Consider the following 22525-nt stretch of genomic DNA (forward strand, 5'->3'; position numbering starts at 1 on the left):
ATGCATGCCCACCTGTGGTCCTGATGAGAAGGTCAAAAGTGAGCACTATTTCTCTTTCTTAAAGGGATTCTGTCACCTGGATTTTAGTGACAGAGCTTTTAACATCATTACATAAGTCTGCTCGTTTTGTATTAAAATATACTAGTATTACTACCCTAAGTGTTGTCCTTTGTCTAGAAAATCGCTTTGGTAATTACCCGAGTAAGGTGCCCAAGGGGCTGTCCTTCGGGCCGTTGGTGCCCAACCGCGCCCCTTCTCCTGCAGCCCAGCACCGCCCCACTGCTAATTTTCTTCATGCCTCATTGCCGGTTGGGCGCATGTGCAGTGCGTCCTGTGAGGCCGATTCCAGGCGCTGACATGTATCCACGGGATGCGTTCGCTGAGCTAAACTCGCGCATGCGCTGTGGGTACAGATGTTGGCGCCTGGAATCGGCCTCACAGGACGCACTGCACATGCACCAGCCGGCAATGAGGAGTGAATAATCTAGCAGTGGGGCGGTGCTGGGCTTCAGGAGAAGAGGGTGTTGCCCATTCATTACGTAATTAACATATTAATAAAAGCGATTTTCTAGACAAAGGACAGGGTAGTAATACTAGTATATTTTAATACAAAACGAGCAGACTGATGTGATGTTAAAAGCTCTGTCACTAAAATCCAGGTGACAGAATCCCTTTAATTTCAGGGCTGCAGGGGAAGCATGTCATATGACCCTTACTGGTTTGCTGAATGGTTAATGGAACTCAAAAAGGGAGGGGGGGGGGGCTATGTGGCAAGTTTTTCCTAGCCTCTCATGGGCACTTCATGGCACTGTTTGGGATCTAAAGATATGAAAAATAGAATGATCAGCTCAGCCATTACCATGAACTTTTTAATGCAGTGCTCAGAACTGCAGGCCTGGTTCCCAGGTATCAATTATACAAAGTTCCAGGGATTTGGCACTCCAAGTTTATTATCTCTTAGGACACATAACAAAATTAAAATGCAATTGCCTATGAGTTTCACGTGCACAAAACTTTCACCAGATCAGACAGTATTTATCCTTCTTTTACATTTTTATTTTATTGTTTAGTTTTCCAGCTCAGATAGAAAATCTGATCCTTCAATTCACAGCATAGACCTTTTCTGAGGTTAGATTTAGCATTGCTTTACATTACAGCACCATGGGGTCTTGAAATGTGATATATCCAGATCAGTGCAGTAAATTCAGTCTGTTCTATGCAAGCCACGTTTCCTTTCTGAATAGATTCAATGTGCATTCATTATCTAATAATTTTTTTTTTTTTTCTAACCAAGTATTATCGCCTTCTCATGTATTTCGGCCTGCTCAGTGGTTGATATCATTATTTCATACTCGCCATCAGTGTCCATAGTACTCATTTTTGCTGTAGGCAAGCAGCTAAATGGATTTCCAGGGCCAAGTGAAAATGGTTCATGCCTGAAATTAGAGTTAGATAAATTAAGCGGGATACACCTTGCTGAGATCAAGCAGAGGGCAGCGTATATGCAGTAATGATCACATTTAGTCCACTTGATGAAACACTGCAGCAATGTCCAGCTGCTTGCTTCAACACTTAAGACTCTGGAGGTCATGTCTTTTTCCAGCTCGCTTATCCATTGCCTATTAATGCATGAACCAATTATAAGAATGAAAAATGTTAGCTTTAAATTTTTATTTTTAGCACCATTTTGCAAAATGTAATTTTGTCTCAAGCTTTATTAATCAATAAACTAGTAATGGTTATACATCTGTGAGAAGTGTGCCACTATTCACACTGGAAAAACATTGTGAGGAGTCAGCCTAAGTAGGGGAAACAGCTAAAATAAGTGTCTAGCTCTCCTGACTCTTTCTTGGCCCAGGACTACAGATTTTTTAATGACTCGTTTTTAGCTACTTATTCTATGTAGTCACTGGATTGCTTCCCCGATTCAGAAATTGCCATGCAGGGGCCTTAAGCTGGCCATACACATTAGTCTTTTGTTGGCCGAACCTGCCGAGAACAGCGGGTTCAGCTGACACACTGTGTGTGGGGAGCTCCCGCCTCTCCCCTGACATTATCTGTGGGGAGCCCCCGCCTCTCCCCTGACATCATCTGTGGGAAGCTCCCGTCTCTCCCCTGACATCATCTGTGGGGAGCTCCCGCCTCTTCCCTGACATCATCTGTGGGGGAGATAAGCTGCCACCAGAAGTGTTTGGCTATGAATTTCTCCTCTTTCCCCATAGAATACACATACATGTTCAGCCGAGCCAACCATGTATGTGTATATTGAAGTTGGGAGGGAATCGGGAGAGAGAGCTGTCGGCAGAATGTTTGTTCACCCGACTATTGAATGTGTATGGGCAGCTTCAGGGAGATAGCACTACCATATTTCTAAGAAATAATGTTTTCCCTCTTTCCATAGGGTCAAGGAGGTATGTCAGTGGGCTAATAGAATTGTGGAGTACAGTATGTGGCAACTTATTTCTCAGCCTCCTGTTCAACACTTAGTCATTTATGTGCGTTGGCCCCATGTTAGAAAAGCTGGAATAGGATCCATTCTGGTGAGAGGTTCCCGTTAAGCCTGTGTGAGCGAGACTGCTTATTTTGCGTTGTGTTTGCGATTTAAACACTTATTATGATGACTAATAATTATGACAAATTGATAATTATAATAGTGTGTCAGAAATGAGGCATACCTCTGTATTCTGAATGTCAGGTGTTTGAAGACTTCATCACAGGGACAGCTTGTCACATGGAATAACTTTACCCTGTCTGTCGATTGTTAATGCTTTAGCAGAATCTGCCTTAGTGAAATATTATTTTATTGCATCTACTCAGCATTAATTATGACTTTTGGAATTAAAGAGATGATAGAAGAGCAGGATTTGAGAAATTGGCAAGTGTCTGGTATTGCATTTAAACCCATTTTTTTTAAGTAAGGCTGAGAGGCAGGTGAGCTGCTATTCCAGACACAACCCAAGCACAAGAGTGGCGCTGTTTCTGGAAACCCATGTTTTTTAATCCCATACAACCTCTTTAATTACTTGGAGCCTCTACTACTCTTACTGCAACCATTTTTATACATGGAACCTGTGTGTATACATATGGAGGAACTGTTCACATGTTTTTGGTTTATAAGGGAAATACAGTACCCCTAATAAGCAATTATCATTCTTTATCATTAAAGCGCCATTCATTCCATGGCGCTGTACATATGATAAGAGATATACATACATAATACAGTTTATTGCACTAAAGCATAAATAAGACGAGTTATGGTATGAGAGAAAGACACAGTAGGTGAGGGTGAAGCTGGTCATGGCGGTATAGAGGCAGCAGGGTCACTGGTTGTAGGCTTGTCTGAAGAGGTGGGTTTTCAGGTTTCTTTTGAAAGTTTCCAGGGTAGGTGAGTCTGATATGTTGGGGTAGCAAGTTCCAGAGTATGGGGGATGCACAAGAGAAATCTTGGAGGCGATTGTGGAAAGAGGCGATAGGAGAGGAGAGAAGTAGGTCTTGTGAGGATCAGAGATTACGTGTGAGGATGTATCGGGAAAGTAGCTCAGAGATGTATGTTGTGGACAGCCTTGAATGTATTTGTTAGTATTTTGAACTGAATTCACTGAGAAATGGGGAGCTAGTGAAAAGATTGGCAGAGGAGTAACAGGATGAGAGATGTATAAGTCAGGCAGCAGAGTTGAGGATAGATTGGATAGGTGTAAGAGTGCTAGATGGAAGGCCACAGATAAGAATGTTGCAGTAGTCTAGGCGGGAGATGATGAGGGCATGTACAAGCATTGTCACAGACTCAAAGTTGAGGAAAGCGCGGATGCGGAGATGTCTTTGAGTTGGAGGCGGCAGGTGGTGGAAAGGGCTTGGATGTGTGGTCAGAAAGAAAGGGCAGAATCCAAGGTCACTCCAAAGCAGTGGACTTGTTTGACCAGGGAGAGTGTGCAGTCATTGATCTGTTGGGGGGTTAAGCAAGATGGGGGGAAAGATGAATTCTGTTTTATTCATGTTATGTTTTAGAAAGCGAGAGGAGGATATGGGAGATGGGCATTGTGGGATTCTGGATAGTAAGGTGGTGATGTCTGGACCAGAGAGGTAGATTTGTGTGTAGTCAGCATAAAAGTGATACTGAAAGCCATGGAACTATATGAGCTGTCCCAGGGCAAAAGTGTAGATAGAGAAGAGCAGGGGTCCTAGGACAGAGCCTTCCGGGACACCAACAGAGAGGGAATGAGACGAGGTGGTGTGAGAATGAGACGCTAAATGTCCGGTCTGTGAGGTAAGATGTGATCCAGGAGAGGGCCAGGTCAGTGATGCCAAGAGATGAGAGAGTTTGTAACAGAAGGGAGTGGTTGACAGTGTCAAAAGCAGAGGACAGGTCAAGGAGAATAAGGACAGAGTGTTTTTTAGTTTTGGCTGTTAGCAGGTCATTGGTGACTTTGGTAAGGGCAGTTTTCGAGTGGTGGGGTCGGAAGCCAGAGTGTGGCTGGTCAAAGAGGGAGTAGGAGGAGAGGTGAGAGGACGGTTCAAAATGGACATGTTGCTCAACTAGCTTTGAGGCATATGGAAGAAGTGATATGGGGTGATAACTGGACAAAGGAGATGGGTCAACTGAAGGCTTTTTGAGGATGGGTGTAATGGTAGCATATTTAAAACCAGAAGGGAACAAACCAGAGGTTAGTGATAGGTTGAAGAGATGAGTTAGGGCTGGGATAAACACTGTGGTGAGGTTAGGGATGAGGTGGGATGGGATTTGGTCGAGTGCACAGGTGGACAGGTGGTGAGATGTGAACTGGAGAGTAGGGTGGAAAGTTTTTCTTCTGTAATGGTGGAGAAGCAGGTTTTGGAAAAAGAGGACTGAGTAGTTGTGTAAGTGTAGGGGAGCTGTGGGGACTGAAGCTTTCGCTGACGATCTTTTGTTTGAAGTATGTGGCAAAGTCCTCAGCTAAGATGAGAGGTAAGGGTGGGGCACTGGGGGATGGAGAAGGGAGTTGAAAGTGTTAAAACGTTGTTTAGGGTTGTGGGACAGGGAAGATATGAGAAGTAGGCCTGTTTTGCATCAGCAAGTGAGGATTTGAAAATGCGGAGGGATTGCTTGTATGTGTTTGAAGTGATCCTTCGAATGGGATTTCTTCCATCGCCGCTCAGCAGCCCTGGCAGCTTGTCTGAGTTTTTTGGTCAGGTTAGTGTGCCAGGGTTGTTTGCTGATTTTTAGGGTTTTGTTGTGTGTGAGGGGGCAGCAGGGTCCATAGCTGTACTTATTGTGGTGTTATACAGAGTGGTGGCAGCATCTGGGTCTTGGGGGGGAAGAAATGGTAGAGTGTGGCAGAAGAGAGTTAGAAAGCAAGCAAAAGTCGAGATGTTTAAGGAGGTTCCTGCTAGGGGGGGTGTTAGTGTGTGAAGAAAAGGTGAGTAGGTTGTGGTCGGATAGGAGGAGAGGCGAATTAGAAAGTTTAGATAGGGAGCAGAGGCGGGTAAAGATCAGATCCAGAGTGTGACCATCTCTTTCTCTGTGGGTGGGAGTGGAGGACCACTGTGAGAGGCCGAAGAAGGAAAAGAGTGTTAGAAGCTTGAAGGGGGTAAGTGGCAATGGGGATGTTGAAGTCACTCATGATGATAGTGGGGATTTCGTCAGTAAGAAAGTGTTGGAGCCAGGTGTTAAAGTGGTCAATAAAGATGGTGGCTAGGTCTGGGGGGCTGTAAATTACAGCTACTTGGAGGTTGGAGGGACCGTAGATGCGAACAGAGTGTATTTCAAATGAAATGAGCGTAATGTGTGTGAGTGAAATGAAATCCACTATAGAGAGTTCAGCAGGGGAGGCAGTGTCATAGGGTGTCAGCCATGTTTCTGTGAGACCCAGTAAGGAACGTTTTTGAGAGATGAAGAGGTCCATGAATGTAGGACTGTTTGTTACAGACCGAGCGAGCGTTCAATAATGCTCCTGTAAGAGAGACCAAAGGAGCAGGGTTAAGAGGAATAGTTTTTATGTTTAAGGGGTTGCAGAAATTTGTAGAACGAGATTGGTAGTGGGAGGTAGAGGTCAGGGACGGTTTTAGACAAAGTGTGACCCTGGGTAAAATTGAAAGTGGGGCCCCAAATCCTGAAATATTGGACCAGAAGTCTGACAGGACTTTGTAGGCACAGACAGCGGTTGCCACCACAGCAACTGATTGCAGAATGCCTTTCCGATCCTGCAGCCTCTTTGGGTATGTTCACACACACACTACGTTCTGTGCTTAAAAAACCTAATGCAGAATCTGCATCGGGTTTTTTTTATGTGTTTTTTTTCTGATGCATTTTATAACACACTTTTTGATGCAGTTTTGGATTTTTAATGCCCAATTTCAAAGGGAATTCTGGACATGGAACCCGCATTAAGAATGGCCAGGGCACTTCTTTTTTTATGGGGCAGTTTATAAAACCACATGCAGAAAAAAGGGGTGTCCCATCTGGGTCTCTGAAGTGAAGGGAGAGCACAATGTGTATGCATGGTCATCCTCCATTATGCTAAGGGGGGGGCCTGGATTTGGAGAGATATCACAAGCAATAAGGAGAAAGTTTTAGTAGGTGGGAGTAGGAGAGGGAATGAGGTGGCTGTGTGTGTTTGGGAAGGAAGTGTTTTTTGATGCCAAACAACAGGTTTGTGAAAGTGGTCAGATGAAAAGGTAGCATGTGGGGAGAGATAAATAGTTCCTTGCTGGGTGAATGGATGTGGGGATATTTCAGGAGGTTTTGTAAAAGTGTTAAGAGTAAGATGTAAAATTAAAACATTGTTTGCATTAACTATGTGTGTAATTACCTTTGGTGCCCTTCTGGTTTACATTCTGGTATAATTCGAGTTGCACTTGAAAGATGTTACATTGAAAGACCAAAGTCTGAAAGACCTAAGGACTTAGATTTATACCACTCAGTGTTCAAATCAGGTGTGACCAAGAGGGGAAGGGGGCTACATCTGGCCTAATCAAGGGAGGACCTGTTACAGTGAAATTGTCAATGTAAACAAATACTCAATAAATCCAGCAGGGAAAGAGACATTACAGTTCCTACAGACATACCAGAAGGAAAGATGAGAGGTGTGGACAATATCAGACTCTGGAAAAGTTAGGTGCAGCAGTTGGCTTCAATGTAGACATGCCTGGAGAGTAGAGAATTGGGTGATGGTCAGTAGGCAGTGATTCTATATCCATAATATTACATTGTGGTATAATTCGGTATGTGCACTTAAAGAGTTGCACTTGAAAGATGTTGCTTTGAAAATAAGCAATAAAACATGTCCTCTTTAACTTTTCCACATTCTAAGGATTTATATTGCAGAGCTGGTTATTGTATAGGGCGGGAGGAGCTGAGTAGATTGATATTAATATTGATATATATATATATATATATATATATATATCTCAATCAATCATGCATACATTTTTGTGGGAAAAGCAAAACAGGAAAACTTGTATTTCATTCATTTAATTTCTTGAAAAAATACTAAAAGTCCATATAAAGTCCTGAGAAAGTGTCTGGCAGCAGCTAATCTCTAGGAGAACAAAAGGATCAGGCGAAAATATTCATTCATCCCATCCTTGTCTCCCCAACATCATCTGTCAGGGTAGAGTCAGGAGCTCCCCACACACATTAGTGTTGGCGGAACTCGGCGACAAAAGACTAATGTGTATGGCCACCATTATTCATGGCCTGTTTTCTTGTGACCTCTCTAGACCTCTCTGTTAAAAAAAAAATCAACCACCTAACCTGATTTATTACCACAATTAAAAACAAATGATTCATTAATGGGAGTTGCCATGTTTGATACCACTATTCACATTATTCACAAGTCAGTATAACCATATTTGATTAGTGCATGAGATCATACCTTGCGGCTCCCTAGACTGTAACACAAAGATCCTTGATTTAAGAGTTTCCTAAGATGATCTCCTCCTCTCCTTGCTCTATACACCCTTTCTATACTAGATGCTTTTAAACTAACGAGAATGCCTGCATGTATTTCTTGAAAGTGAAAGCCTGGAGATTCTGGAAGTCTTTTCACCTTGGATAAGAGCTTTCGTATCCGTATTTTCTGTGGGTTGGTTGTACACCCCTTAGATTGCTTATTACAGGTAACACAAGTGGCTAGATACCATGCTTCCTGCAGATCAGACACCTAGTTCAGTGTGACAGGTTCCCTTTAAAGGGGTTATCTATTTTCAGTAACAAACTGACAACACTGGGGAAAAGCCTACACTAAAGAAAAGACCACTACCTGCCTCGTAGATTCAGCACCTCCACTCTGGTTATCCCAGCCAGGCTCTGTTTACCTGGCTGCAACGGTGATGTCATGTTGTCAACATGTGACTGCTGCAGCCAATCGCAGGCCTCAGCAGTCGCGTGTTGGAACTGTCAGTAAATTAAGTACAGAGACAGACAATCAAAATCAGTGGTTTCTTTTAAGAGTTCAGTTTTCCTCTGATTCTTAAAATGTGAAATGAATATGTAATTAGTTATAATTTTCATTTGTCTTCTCGCCATAATGTATGTAATAATTAAATATAATCTGGATTCTAGTCAAAAAAAGAAAAACATCTAAAAAAAAAAACTGGGCTGCCAGGATGACATGCAAATCTCCCCATACAAGTTGTTCCATTGGGTCAAATGGTTAATTAAAGCTCTTGATTCTTCTTGATTGCTAAGAAAAAGCAGATGGCTACATGCTGAGAACGCTATGTAAAATGCATTCATATATAAAGATATCTATTAAAAATCCTGCTTCTTGTATCTTTTCCCCCAAGGGCATGAGACCAAGGCGATGCTGAACAACAGCGGTCCACGTTACAAGCGCAGCAAACTGGAAAGACGGATGAACATCAATGTATTCTTCTGTGTTGGCCTCCTTGTCGTCATGTGCCTCATTGGAGCTATAGGTTTATATTTTACAACCTTTTTATACCAAGTCTATATTTTGATCTTGTTCAATTTACTCATATCATTGTATATTTCCAATCTAAATGAATTCCTTAGGCAGATTATATATAGGTGAGCGCTGATCCTCTTCTTCTACTGCCATTGCAGATTATGGCACATGCATATGTGGCATCTCTTATGAAAGGCGAACTTGGGTAGAATCATACCCAACATATAATTAAAATACTGGTCTTGGGGGCTAGGTGAAATAAGTAGTGTCATGTGGTCCTCTCTTGGCTCTGCTGAAGAGAGCACGGTCACATATGATGAGGTATTTCCTCACCCCAGAAAGAACGTTGTGTGGCACCTCTAGTAGCAGCCAATCACTAGTCTCAGTATTGCACAGGAAAGGCAAGTGATTGACTGCATGTTACCTGTTGTCAGTGTGTTGTCACCTCTGCTGCTGGGAGAAACGGAACAGTGGGAAGGGATATGTCATGTAAGGAATCGTCTATTCTTTATTACAGGTCAATCCCCTGAGTTGTACAATTTTTTTATTTGGAACTAGATAAACCCTTTAAAGGGAACCTGTCACCGGGATTTTGTGTATAGAGCTGAGGACATGGGTTGCTAGATGGCCGCTAGCACATCCGCAATACCCAGTCCCCATAGCTCTGTGTGCTTTTATTGGGTAAAAAAACGATTTGATACATATGTAAATGAACCTGAGATGAGTCCTGTCCCTGATTCATCTCACATGCAGGACTCATCTCAGGTTAATTTGCATATGTATCAAATCGGTTTTTTTTACACAATAAAAGCACACAGAGCTATGGGGACTGGATATTGCGGATGTGCGGCCATCTAGCAACCCATGTCCTCGGCTCTATACACAAAATCCCAGTGACAGGTTCCCTTTAAGGTTAAATAAGAAAATAGAGTATCTTTCTTACCCCTAGATATAGCATTGCTGCAGGTTATCAGCTTATATAAGGATGAGCTTCAATACCATACAGAGTGCCACTGTTTCTTTAAAAAGCAGATCTTATCCCATCATCATATTCTACTTATTGAAATAATATATATCTGAAAAGAAAGATATATTATATTGCAACTTGGCAAGGGTGTTGCCACGGGAGAGTGCACCTATTTCTGTGTATTCGTGTTGGTTGAGCCACTGATTTTAATAATAATTTATGATATCTGTTTCAGGTCATGGCCTTTGGTATCGCAAGTTTGTAATACATCCTTTATTTGATGTTCCGAATCCTGATGGAGGCTATACCGCACCAGCTCTTGCTGCTTTTTACATGTTCCTTACTATGATTATCCTGCTACAGGCAAGTAGATTCATTAGCTAAACCTCGTCCCATTCTTTCATGATCTGGCCCTTTGCACCTGTTTTCCCGAGGATGACCTCCCTTCCAACACATTCAACTCTTTTATGGTCCATTCTTTTTAATTCCCCTGTGCAATGTAAGGCATTTCAATGTCTGCAACCTACATAGACACTGAAAATGAATCTTTTTTTTTACAGATCTTGATTCCAATTTCTCTGTATGTATCAATTGAGCTAGTGAAACTTGGTCAGATCTACTTTATACACAAGGACATTGATCTTTATGATGAAGAAATCGACTTATCTGTGCAGTGTCGGGCATTAAACATCACAGAGGATCTTGGACAAATCCAGTATATCTTCTCAGACAAAACGGGGACTTTGACAGAGAATAAAATGGTCTTCCGCAGATGCACAATTGTAGGAAATGAATTCTCCCATCAGGAAAATGGTGAGTTATACGTCATCACAAGGGGAAAAACAGCCTGACATGCCTACGTACTTTGAGGATGCCATTTGGTCAGGTCATAGGTATCTTTTATAGTTTTCCAGTTTCATTTTAGAAGAGTACATCTTAGTACTGGGAACTAGATAACATAAACAAGCACTTTGCACTCTTAATAAATTGCCAAAGCCTTTTTCATAATTTCGAAAGACCAATCAAAAATCTGTTAGCTTCAAGACCATAAAGGGATTTATGCTTTCTACTTTTTTTTTTGCTCTGGTTATAGATGATGAGAATTTCCTTACCTGACTAAATATCTGTACATTTGGAATGTGATCCTGGCCTGGCTGCAACCCACAATGTAATTGGGTAACACATGCACCGTAAGGCAGCCTTGGGTGCTGACTGCTCACAGTGCCTGAGGCTGCCTGACTGCACATGCCCAACCTGAATAATAACATTATAACACATCAGCTGGAGCAAACTTAAAAAAAAAAAGATAACCCTTTTAAGTATGATCTTCTGAAGTTTATGAATGACCAGCATCGTGATGTTGAATAGGAGTGGTATCAAAGATTATTACTACATGCATGAGTGAATGGCTGGTTATTCCTACAACTGGACAGGCACATGAGATAACTGTTGCCCTGAACAAGCATGCATACGTAGTGAATGTAGTGAGGCAAAAAACAGCTGCCAGTCTCCTAAAACAAAGGGATTGGGCAGTTGAAGTCATCATGCCTGATCCTTATCTCACCCAAAGGCTGCTGGAGAGGAGTAATGAGGACCAAATACACATTGGGTGGACAGCTAGACCAATCGTCAGGTTAATTAACCCAGGAAAACTCCTTTAATTCAATATCTTTCTACTTGATATGTTTCTTGCAATACATCCCTTTTAGACCATACTGGTGTTGAGTTGTCTATTGAACAGTGTGCTGATGGATCTAGCATCAAAAACATTGCCGGGATTGTCATTTTCCATTGGTACATGTTTTCTATAGCTGTGGTGGCCATACTGTGAGACGCAGTCAAGCAGAGGTTTTCAATAATCACAATGTGTCACTTGTCATATAAGAAACTTGAGAGATCATCAAGGATTTCAGTTTCACTTGGTTTTTTAACAGCCCAGCCACTCAGAGAGAACAAGCCCACATTTCCAGCCTTGGTTTTAATTAGGAAATTAATGTTATGTTAATTTCTTATTCACAGCAAAACGTCTGGAAACGTACAAGGAAGAAGATTCTGATGATGAAGATTTGATGAGAATCAGAAACTTTCCTTTGCATATCAGAACTGAGGAAAACCAGTCCACAATGAGGCACAAAGGCACCAGGGCTCTAAGACGGTGCCAGAGCGCACGACCAAATATCCAAGGGCACTTTAGAAAAAAATCTGAAGGACGTTTTGACATCTCCCAAGTGGCTTTTAGCAGTCCTATTGTAAGTATGCTACATGCCTCAGATTAAGGGCCCATTTACAGGGTCCAATATCAATAGTTTGATTAGGAACAAGCTTCAAAAGGGCTGGATGATCGTTCATCCCCATAGTTTGTCACCAGCACATCCCTGTTTACACAGGACCATATGCTACCAACAGACTATTTTATGTGCTGCACAAATTATTGTATTGCCTGAAAAACAAGTGTTTTGCTTGTTTTTCAGGTTGGCAGCGAAACATTTATTCGAGGCAATTATTAGAAACAAGCATATACACATAATTGACCTGATAAGCTGCCTTCATAAATAGTCCTAAGCCACTTAATATTTGCCTTACATAGATTGTCCAGAACATATCACAAGATTAGTTTTATTCAGATTTAGTTTTGCTAATGCTTTTAGTCATGGAATCACTTTCCTCCATCTTAAGACAGAGGGACTCATAACTACTTCTGCCCCATTACCATCCATTCTAGACAAAAAGGATGCAGTTTGTCCTTGTTGCTTAATTGTGGAGATGGGGGGCCGTGTGCAGGTTCATAGAGCCACATATGAAAGGGAGTGTAGGACATTCTCTGAGACTTCTGTCTATTCATTGTAATTAGTAATAATTAGGAACTTCACAGGAAAGCTTTGAATCTCATATGTGCACCTTAATTTGCCACTTTTTAGGCTTCTCACCACTTTTCCGAAGTGGCGAGAGGAAAGGGGACGGGGCTTTGCACGGCCTGCTGGATTTACTATAATTTATACCAGAAGACTTCCATTTCTTGTGCATGACAGGGCAGAGGTACACCTAATTTATTAAGTGGCATCTCCCTCTTAATAAATTAGGCGCATCTCAGACCAGCATGGGGAGATCTAGACTAGCATGTGGGCACTCCAGTCTTAATAAATCACATTTATATTCCTTCAAAGTCCAGCCATAAATCTATGGTACATTTTTTTTCTATGTACAATTGTGATTCCAACCCGAGACCAGCCTCTTTTACGATTGAGTCTCCTGTCCTAACCGCAGGTTAACTGACCTGAACTAAACGGTATAACACACTCAAGTGAAACTGACCTAAAGCAGTGCAGCCTAGCAATTTGGAAGAACACCTGTTGTCAGAGACAGTGAGGTTCTTCTCAAGAAATCCCCAGTTTAGTCCTCATTACTTTTGTAATTAACAACAGAGGACTTCTGTCAAGACTTTATAAAATGAGAGATGGCTGCAGTAATGACACATTTTAATTAAAACAAGCTCTGTCTATGGTGGCACAGTCTGTAAGTGTATAGTCTGTAAGCACACCACTGCCTTCACAAGATCACTTTTATCTCCATTATGTAATTAAAAGGCATTTTATGAATGAACAGCAGATTGCTAAATGAAGTGATTCCAAGTCAACAAGTCAGAGTTAGACATTTGTCTAGTCAGTCGTGCTCTGTATAAGAGCTATATGATGGACTGCAGCATTTTAGCTTGATGAATCGTATGTACCATCAGCATGGCAAGACCCTATTTACAAATTGATTTGATCCAATGTTCAGTCAATTACACCGCGCAACAAGGACTTTGCTACTGAGAGAAAAACATGTGATTTATACTAAAATGAGTGCGCTGATTCCAAATATGAACTCGGAATTTGCCTGACACGTCTAGATTTTAAGTTATACATGCAAAGCCTATTCAGTTATAATATTAATGCATTATATTGGAAATATTCCAATGGACATGTCCAGACCTGTCCGTACGCGCTCAGGCTGATGTCAGCAGTATGTATATAAGGCAAGCTGGACAGATTTTGATAAAGTGATCTGTTATAGTGCTATCAGTTTTGAAACTTAAGATGGATAAACGCAAATGTGTTAACGATCCAGACAATTTCTGCTACATATGTGGCAAATAGACTACTCATGATCAGCGCAAGAATCTGACAAAGCGAGTGCGTCTTGCAGCTTGGAATGCATTTGTGCTAGTAGTGCAGAACTTCCTTGGGAACAGACGAGCTGCAAACTATGCTGAATTAGTAGACAACATGCTGTAGGGATCAGCTCTCTTTCGGGGGTCATTCTCACAATGATCTTCATAACCACTGGGTTTCAGGTCTAAACAGTGCAATTAATTTTACACTCTTCATACACAACATGGCATAAAACAAAAGCCTGCCCGTCTGGGCTCTACCTAAACATAATAAACATCGTATCCCTAACTTGGCTATACAATAGCATTCCCTCATGGAACCAGGTGCGGCTTACCCCAGACATACAGTCCACCAGCCCTCAGGCTGTAACAAATGCAGTACCTTTTGGAGGGGGTTGTGGTCTAGCAGTCCTCCTGACTCTGACCTTTCAATGCTTGTTCCTGGGTGTCGCTGAGTCCCCCAAAGTCCAGGCTATTGCATAGCCTCATGGCCCCTCAGCCTTGCCTAGCTGAGACCACACTGACAGAGCCTCACCAGGCCTCTGTCTGCACACTCTCCAGAGTGAGACACACCTAGGATCCAGTAGCAAGATTAAATAGGATCCCTGGACATGAGCATGCCCTAAGTCCCGGACTGGATCCTGGGGAAACACCTCAATGTTCACATTGCCACAATGCTTACAGCATATGAACAACTTGGATGCCGAATGTCATTGAAAGTGCATTTCTTACATTCCCATCTTGACTTTTTCCCACCCAATTTGGGACACATAAGTGATGAACATGGAGACCGGTTCCATAAAGATATTTCTACAATGGAGAACAGGTATCAAGGCCGCTGGAATCCCAACATGATGGGGGACTACTGATGGTTTTTGTAACGGGAAAATATGACCGTTCACAAACACAAAAGCAGATGCCTGAAGCACTTTTAACAGTACTGGGCCTTGCTAATTTTCATACACTGTTTACCACGCAAACTTTGATGTAGATCAGGTAATTGTTGGAATAAAACTCAAAATTATTCAATGCTTTCCAAGTGCTTAATTCATTTAGGCATACTTATGCATAGCAAAATTGGTTTTTGCCCAGTAGCAGACAATATATATATTTTTTGTTGCGTGGTGTTAGCTAGTTTTAGAATTCCAATTGAAAAATATACAATATGTTATATTTTGTATCTGTGGCCACATTTCTATACATTACAGGCATCAGAACATTTTTCAATGACAACCAATGTGACCTATTTACTGTTCCTATAGAGATTATCACACGCTTTCCTAGACTTCTAAATAATGAAATGCGCCTCTTTATTAGTGTTGAACGTGAATATTCTATTCGCAAATTTTTATCGCGAATATTGACACTTTGAGAATTCACAAAGATTTAGAATATAGTGCTATATCTTCCTAATTGTGAATATTCTATTTTTTTTTTTTTTTTTTCATCAGTACCGTCCTGCTTCTTGCTTGTGGGCCAATGAGAAGGCTGCAATGTCTTTGTCAGAGCTTAGTAACATCCCTAGCAACCAATGGGAAAGTTGCCTACTCCTGTACTATATAAGAAACTCCCCAGTAGCCATTTTCTATAGTTTTTTTGCAGTTCTGAGAGAGAGAGAGAGAGAGAGCAGTGACATTGCTGTGCTCTCTGCTTTCATCTGGATCCTATTCCTTATCCAATTACATTAGATAGTTAGCTTATATATGTAATACAGATAGTTAGTGGGAGATAGTCAGTATAGGTTAGATCGTGATATAGTGTAGCTGATAGGTTCCAGTGCAGGGTGTTAGGTAGTGTAATAGGAATTAGGTTGCAGCGCACTTTAAATTGATTTGGTTATAGTACCAGTAAGTGTCTCAGGAGCTATTTTTCTAAAGGACAACACCAGCCCAAATGTTGCCTTTGCTGCTGTGAGCAGCCTTGGTGGCCTAAAAGTGCTATCATGGCTTGCAGTGTCTCCGAAATTGCCTCCCATTGTTCACATCTGGGACATCATTGGTTGGCAATTCAAAGGGAGCAGCCAGCAGTGGGCCTTGATGATTCACATCAAGTGCATTTAGCATGGTGGAATGTTCCTTAGACAACCATTAATAACCTCATTGCATCGCATGCCAATGCATGTAAGTGCATGTATTTTGCGCTTGGCACTCATACTATATAAATCCATGTTTTGAATATTTTGTTTCCATTTTTTTAATCATTTGTATATCATTAACAAGTGTATGCATCCTGTGACTACCATAATTCCATGACTTTTCCTTCTGAAGGTAGCAATTTCATTGTTGAGGTGTGTGTGTGTATGTGTGTGTGTGTGTGTATATATATATATATATATATATATATATATTTATATATAATCTTCCATCAGAGCCTACAGTATGTGCCAGTATAAAAAATCATCATTTGATGCGTGACAGCTTCATGAATAGTACTTCTGTTTGAAACTACCCCTAATTGGAAGGCAGAAATGGTATGCTGTTGTGAAAAAAATGAAATCTCACAGAACTCTGTCTTCTACTTATTTTTTTTTAATTCAGACTAAAATATAAATTTAAGCCGTGAACAAGCAGATGAAATATTTTTTGAAATTATGATTAGTTCTGAGTAACTGCATTTCCCATCTGCTGAATGCAAATCACTATTATACAGCTCTGAGATTATTCTTGAGGCTTCAGTGCGTTACAATGTTTAGTTTTTCTTTTCATTAACAACATTTGTGTCTCTGGTGCCACTAAATGTTTAATTTTAGGGCCTTAGAGAAACATCATCTTTCATGTGATAGAAAATTCCGCTCCTTAGAAATAAACCACCTTACAATAAAGTTTAAGTATAAGTCATGAGGAGAACAGATGAGCACATCTGTTGAAATGATAAAACCTATGCTATGTTTTTTCTTAGTCTCCACGGGATTTAACTTGCCTCACTTTTTGGTCAGTAGCTGTTCTTCGTACTGCAAAAATTGCAAATGGCAACCATAGTCAGTCATGTTGGAGCTGAATCTTCTCTGGTCTCAGACACTTGCGTATCTGTGATTAAATATAAAGTAAACGTTGCTCTTTTCCTTTCTGCTTGTCTCCATGGCTTTCACAGCTGGAAGCGATGAGAGGAGGTCCATAGCAATAATCTCCTTCTTATGTCCATTACATACCTGGATCCTCTTTCAGTGCTTTATCTATTTGTTTCAAGGAGAAAATAGCAGTGGCCAGTTTTTGTAGGGACCTGTGTAGAGTGGCAGTCCTGTAAAGGTCACACTCGGTTGTAATGTAACCCGAGCTGGGTCCCAACGTAAAGTAGGCCTCACAGTAGCTTCCTCGGCTTGCTTAGATGATATATGTATGCCCTTGTGTATACTATTGCAAGAATTCTTACAAGCATTCCTTTGTACATAGACAGGCAAGCTCCTTCCATTCATCAAGGGAAGGTACCACCTATGAAATTTGATAAGACATGTAGTTTTGGATTGTAAGCAATTCTCTAATAGTGCATCCTTAGGCCTATCTCCAGAATATTTTAAAGAGGACCTTTCACCAAAATACATGTAAAGAAACAGTTACATTACCTAACAGTGCGGCCCCCAGTGATGTATTTCCGATTATTATTTTTTCAGAGGATCCCCCCCCCCCTTTCGTCCGCTGTGGTCTCCGGTAGTTCTGGCGCCTTTTACGCTAATGAGGTGATTCGGTTCAAGTAGGTGGAGACTAGAATTTGTACAGGGAGCGGTTTTCTTCTTCCTGTCTAAGAGCGCATCCAATCAGAGAGCTGCGCTCTTAGCCAGGGAGAAGGAGCTCAAGTTCTCGCGAGATTTGAGAGAACTATAACTTTTACACATCCCGAGGCGTGCGCCATCTTGGAGTCTCCGGTGGAGAGGATTGCAGCGGCGGCATAGGCGGCAGCAGCAGTATCCTGTCAGTAAGTATTAAAACTTTTTATACTTAACTGACAGGATACTGCTGCTGCTGCCGCCTATGCCGCCGCTGCAATCCTCTCTGCTGGGGACTCTCCCTGGCTAAGAGTGCGGCGCTCTGATTGGATGCGCTCTTAGCCAGGGAGAAGAAAACTGCGCCCTGTGCAAATTCTAGTCACCGCCTACTCGAACCGAATCACCTCATTAGCATATGAGGCTCCAGAACTACCGGAGACCACAGAGATGACTCTTCTTTCGAATAAGAAATTCTATATACTATATTTATTCCCTGAGGAGAAAGAACATACGTTTTTGTTAAAATAATGTATGTGTGTGTATATATATATATGTGTGTGTATATATATATATATATATGTGTGTGTGTATATATATATATATATATATATATATATATATATATATATACACACTGTGTATCATATTATTAAATCCACAGTAACATCCGAACAAAACCTCATCCTTTACATTATGCAAATTGCTCTTTGGTTCAGCGTGCCCCATTTTGCTCTTGCAATAGTAGATGGGATCATGTCATTCCATTAATTATCAAATATATAAAAATAACATCTGTTCTAAAAACAATCTGAGAATGCTGGACAAGTTCCAGAGAACAACTAATGAAATCTCCTCTATCCAGATGCCAGCTCCAAGACAAATGCTGCTAATTGGGATATAGTCAAGCAGATAAAAATGAACAAAATAAAGGGAAGCTGCACACTATTAGAATAGTTAGAGCTAAAAATACCAATTCTTCCCGCATCATGACTGTGTTCCATGTTTCTACGTAGTGCTTCATTGTAATCCTGGGTTTTGAACAGTCAAAATGTCTTCACGTTGAGACATCTTGTCAGCGCCATTGGGAAATAAGAGGTCTCGGTTTATGTGTGTCTGAGTTTATAGATGCATAAAGGCAGTTTGAGAAGGATGGAAAAAAACGAGATTAATTGGTGTTTTATATTTCAGGAGAAAGATGTAACCCCGGATCAGATGCTGTTAAAGAAGGTCAGGGAAGCATCAGTCCACATTGAAACTCTGTCTCCATTTAAGCCACAAAGCAGCTCCAGACCTTTAAGTTCTCCATATATTGATTTCTTCCTGGCTTTGGCCATCTGCAATACAGTAGTGGTGTCGACAGCAACTGAGCCAAGGCAAAGGGTAGGCCCTGTGGACATTTAGATTATTGCACTTTATCCTCTGTTCATACACGTTGAACTGTATTGTTTACAGAACTGTCAATGCAAAAAGTTGTTACATTTTTTTATTTATAAAAACACTGTGAAACAGGTGAATACTACACCTAGGTATATAATACATTACTATATATGAATACCTATTTAATTTAATACATTAATATATTTAATAGGAATATATATACATTACATTTTTTTCAGAATTTGATATAAAATTAGCCTGTTGACACTGAATAGAAACAACTGTACCAAGACCAAGACTGCCACCATACAGTGTTAATACTAATTCTACACAATTGCTCTGCAGGCTATATAAGTGAATACAGCTATATCCAGTGACTTACAGCCAGCATCATCTTTGTTTGGAATCTTTCATTTTCCATTTTGTTATTCATCGGGGCCAGACCACCATAAAGATTTCATCCAGCCATGACTTGTTTCTGCAGAATGTAATTTAAATAAATGTTTGGCTCCTGTCTTCCAGCACTCTAAGTAGTTATGTCCCTGTTTGTTCCCCATAGCATACTAAGGTCCAACTTTGTCCCACCATGCAATAGGAATGTCCCCTTTTTTGTTTCTTTGCAATAATAAAATCCCTGTTTTTGTATTTATACAATAGTTATGTCCCCCTTTGTCACTTCGTACAGTAGTTATTTACCACATTGTGGCCCCATGCAATAGTAATGTCTTCCTTTGTGCTCTTTATACGATCAGCTATTTGAAGCAATAGCGTCAGTTGTACAATCGCTGCCCCCGTTTCAAAATTACAGTGCACATCCTCTAGCATGCAGATGTGGCGCAATGTAATTATAACTGCTTGTCCCATTAAAGTGAATTTTGAAGCGGAAGCTGCACTTGCGTGAGTAGGAGTCAGACCCCTGCCGATCTGATATTGATGACCTATCCTTGGGATAAGTCATCAATATGGTAACACTTCATAACCCCTTTAAGTTACTTAAAGGGGTTTTCTGGGATTTTTATATTGATGACCTATCCTCAGGATAGGTGATCAATATCAGATCAGCAGGGGTCAGACACACTGCACCCCCATCGATCAGCTGGTTGAAGAGAAGGCTGCACTTCATGCGAGTGCAGCCTTCCCTTCACTGTTTACCTGCGTTGACAGCACAGTGGTGAGCAGGTCTAATAACAAGAAGCCGTCCTATTCACTTCTATGGGATGGCTCATTCCTATACACTTGAATAGGATTGAGCCGTCCCTTTGAAATGAATGGGAATGCTTGTAATTACACCTTCTCACCACTGCGTTGATGACGGCAAGCAGGTAAACAATGAGGGGGAGGCATCCTCTTTAACCAGCTGATTGGTGGGGGTGTCGGGCCCCCGTTAATCTGATATTGATGAGCTATCCTGAGTATAGGTTATCAATATGAAAATCCCAGAAAACTCCTTTAATTACAATCTCTTTAATGTGTCAACCATAATGATCATTCTTGCTAAATTTCAACCGACAAATGATCATTATAGTCAACTGATAACAGATCAATATCGTCTGAAAAGAAGTTGGCTGCGTTTGAAATTTTTCTCCTATAGTTGGACAAATGATCTTTCGTTCAACGAATGATCATTTGTGGACAAAAGCTCTTTCTTGTAAATAGCATTTCCAGAAAGATCTTTCATCCATCGCCTGGTTTAATTGAATATGTATGGCCAGTTGGAACAACTATAATCTCCAATATGGACTATGGTCTATGAAATGGTAATTCACCATATGTTTTGTTCAACTGGTGTTCAGCTAATTTGTACCACAGACATGTAAAAATAATTTCCATGTCAAAAGTGTCTATAGCCTTGCAGGGCATGTGGTAAATTATGCTACCAAATATGAAAAAGTTGGCAATTCTAAATGTTTTGGACCTTGGTCTTTACTTGTTCCTTACATTACTGTTTTAATTGTAGTAATTTGTTTCTCTGTGTTGACTTTTTAAGGTTACCATGACGCCATTGCTTAAACCATCAGCATCATCTTTGGAGAAATTTCAGCATTTGTTCCAGAGGCTAAAAATGTTGCGTCTCAGCCAGTCTTCCTCTGCTACTCCTTCTAGTTCTAACCCTGCAACTCCATCCAGTTTGAAGAAGAACAAAGTTAGTCCAGCTGGCACTCCTTGTTCTAGTTCAGGAGAAACTGAAAACCAAAGTGATGGGAGAGAGGATTCTTCAGCAAGCAAGAACGGCTCTGACAACTGTATTGATGACATGTTTCAGACTGTTGGCACGTTTCATATTGAAGACGAGTTCTTATATGAGGCAGAGAGTCCTGACGAAGCTGCACTAGTGCATGCTGCAAGAGCATATAGTTTCACCTTAATGTCCCGCACCCCTGAGCAGGTGACCATACGGCTTCCACAGGGTACCCTTCTCACCTTTGATCTTCTCTATACCTTGGGCTTTGATTCTGTCAGGAAAAGAATGTCTGTGGTGGTTCGTCACCCAATAACAAGAGAGATAGTTGTTTATACCAAAGGAGCTGACTCTGTGATCATGGATTTATTAGATGACCCGGCCAAAGGTAAATACCAATAAATTATTTCTCTACAGTACAATACTTCATACATGGCTAATTTGGAGGAAACCCCATTCAATATGCCATTAGCCATTATTCACCTAGTGGTTTGTCAGGGTTTCTGACAGACAGTTCTACCCAGTAGTTATGCATATGTATAATACAAAATGTATCTTATGTTGACCATATCAGATCCTATCAGAGATTTACTGCTGTCCAATGTGTTTGTAAGATGTCTATATGGCACTTACTAATAAGTTTTGTTGTAATTCTGTGACATTTTCCATATTTCATAAGGCATGCCCACTTGTTTATCAAGTCATTTATTCTGTCCACACAAATGGCCTGTCCATAAAATGGCTGCTGATGGAGGGTCATGTGACCAGGCAAATCACCTCCATGTTATGTCTCTTCCATTCAAATACACTGTACCTGCCATCTGTTTCAATGGAAGAGGCTGATTGATGCATTAGATTACATGCCCCTCCATCAGTGGCCATCATGGACCAGGCCTTTATGTGGACAGCACAGAAGATTTACCTAACAAGGTGACATGGCTTATGAAATATAGTAAACAGCACATACTAATTTAGTCAATGTTTATATTAAGTGCAATATAGTCATCTTACATACACATTGATCACAGGTAGCCAGAAAGTGGCCAACCCCTTTAAAGGGATTATCCAGGATTTTAATATTGATGTCCTAATCTCAGGATAGTTCATCGGTATCATATCGGCGGGGGTATGAAACATGATTCCCCCTCCAATCAGCTGTTTGAAGAGGCCAGGAGGCTCCAGTGAGCTCTGCGGCCTGCTCACAGCTTACAAGGCACAGTGCAGTACATTGTATAGCAGTTGTGCTTGGTATTAAAGGCCAGGCCCA

At 41.1% G+C, this 22525-nt stretch overlaps 1 protein-coding gene across 1 annotated transcript in view; it reads left to right on the forward strand.

Moving 5' to 3' along the window:
- The window catches only part of ATP10B (ATPase phospholipid transporting 10B (putative)), a 483468-nt gene that overhangs the window by 440987 nt on the left and 19956 nt on the right, over window positions 1–22525 (forward strand). Inside the window, exon 16 of the mRNA XM_044281032.1 lies at window positions 6626–6635. Within this exon, the coding sequence (XP_044136967.1) occupies window positions 6626–6635 (10 nt within the window). The remainder of the gene's footprint in view (window positions 1–6625; window positions 6636–22525) is intronic.

Source organism: Bufo gargarizans, chromosome 2 (genome assembly GCF_014858855.1).
Source record: "Bufo gargarizans isolate SCDJY-AF-19 chromosome 2, ASM1485885v1, whole genome shotgun sequence".
NCBI lineage: Eukaryota > Metazoa > Chordata > Amphibia > Anura > Bufonidae > Bufo > Bufo gargarizans.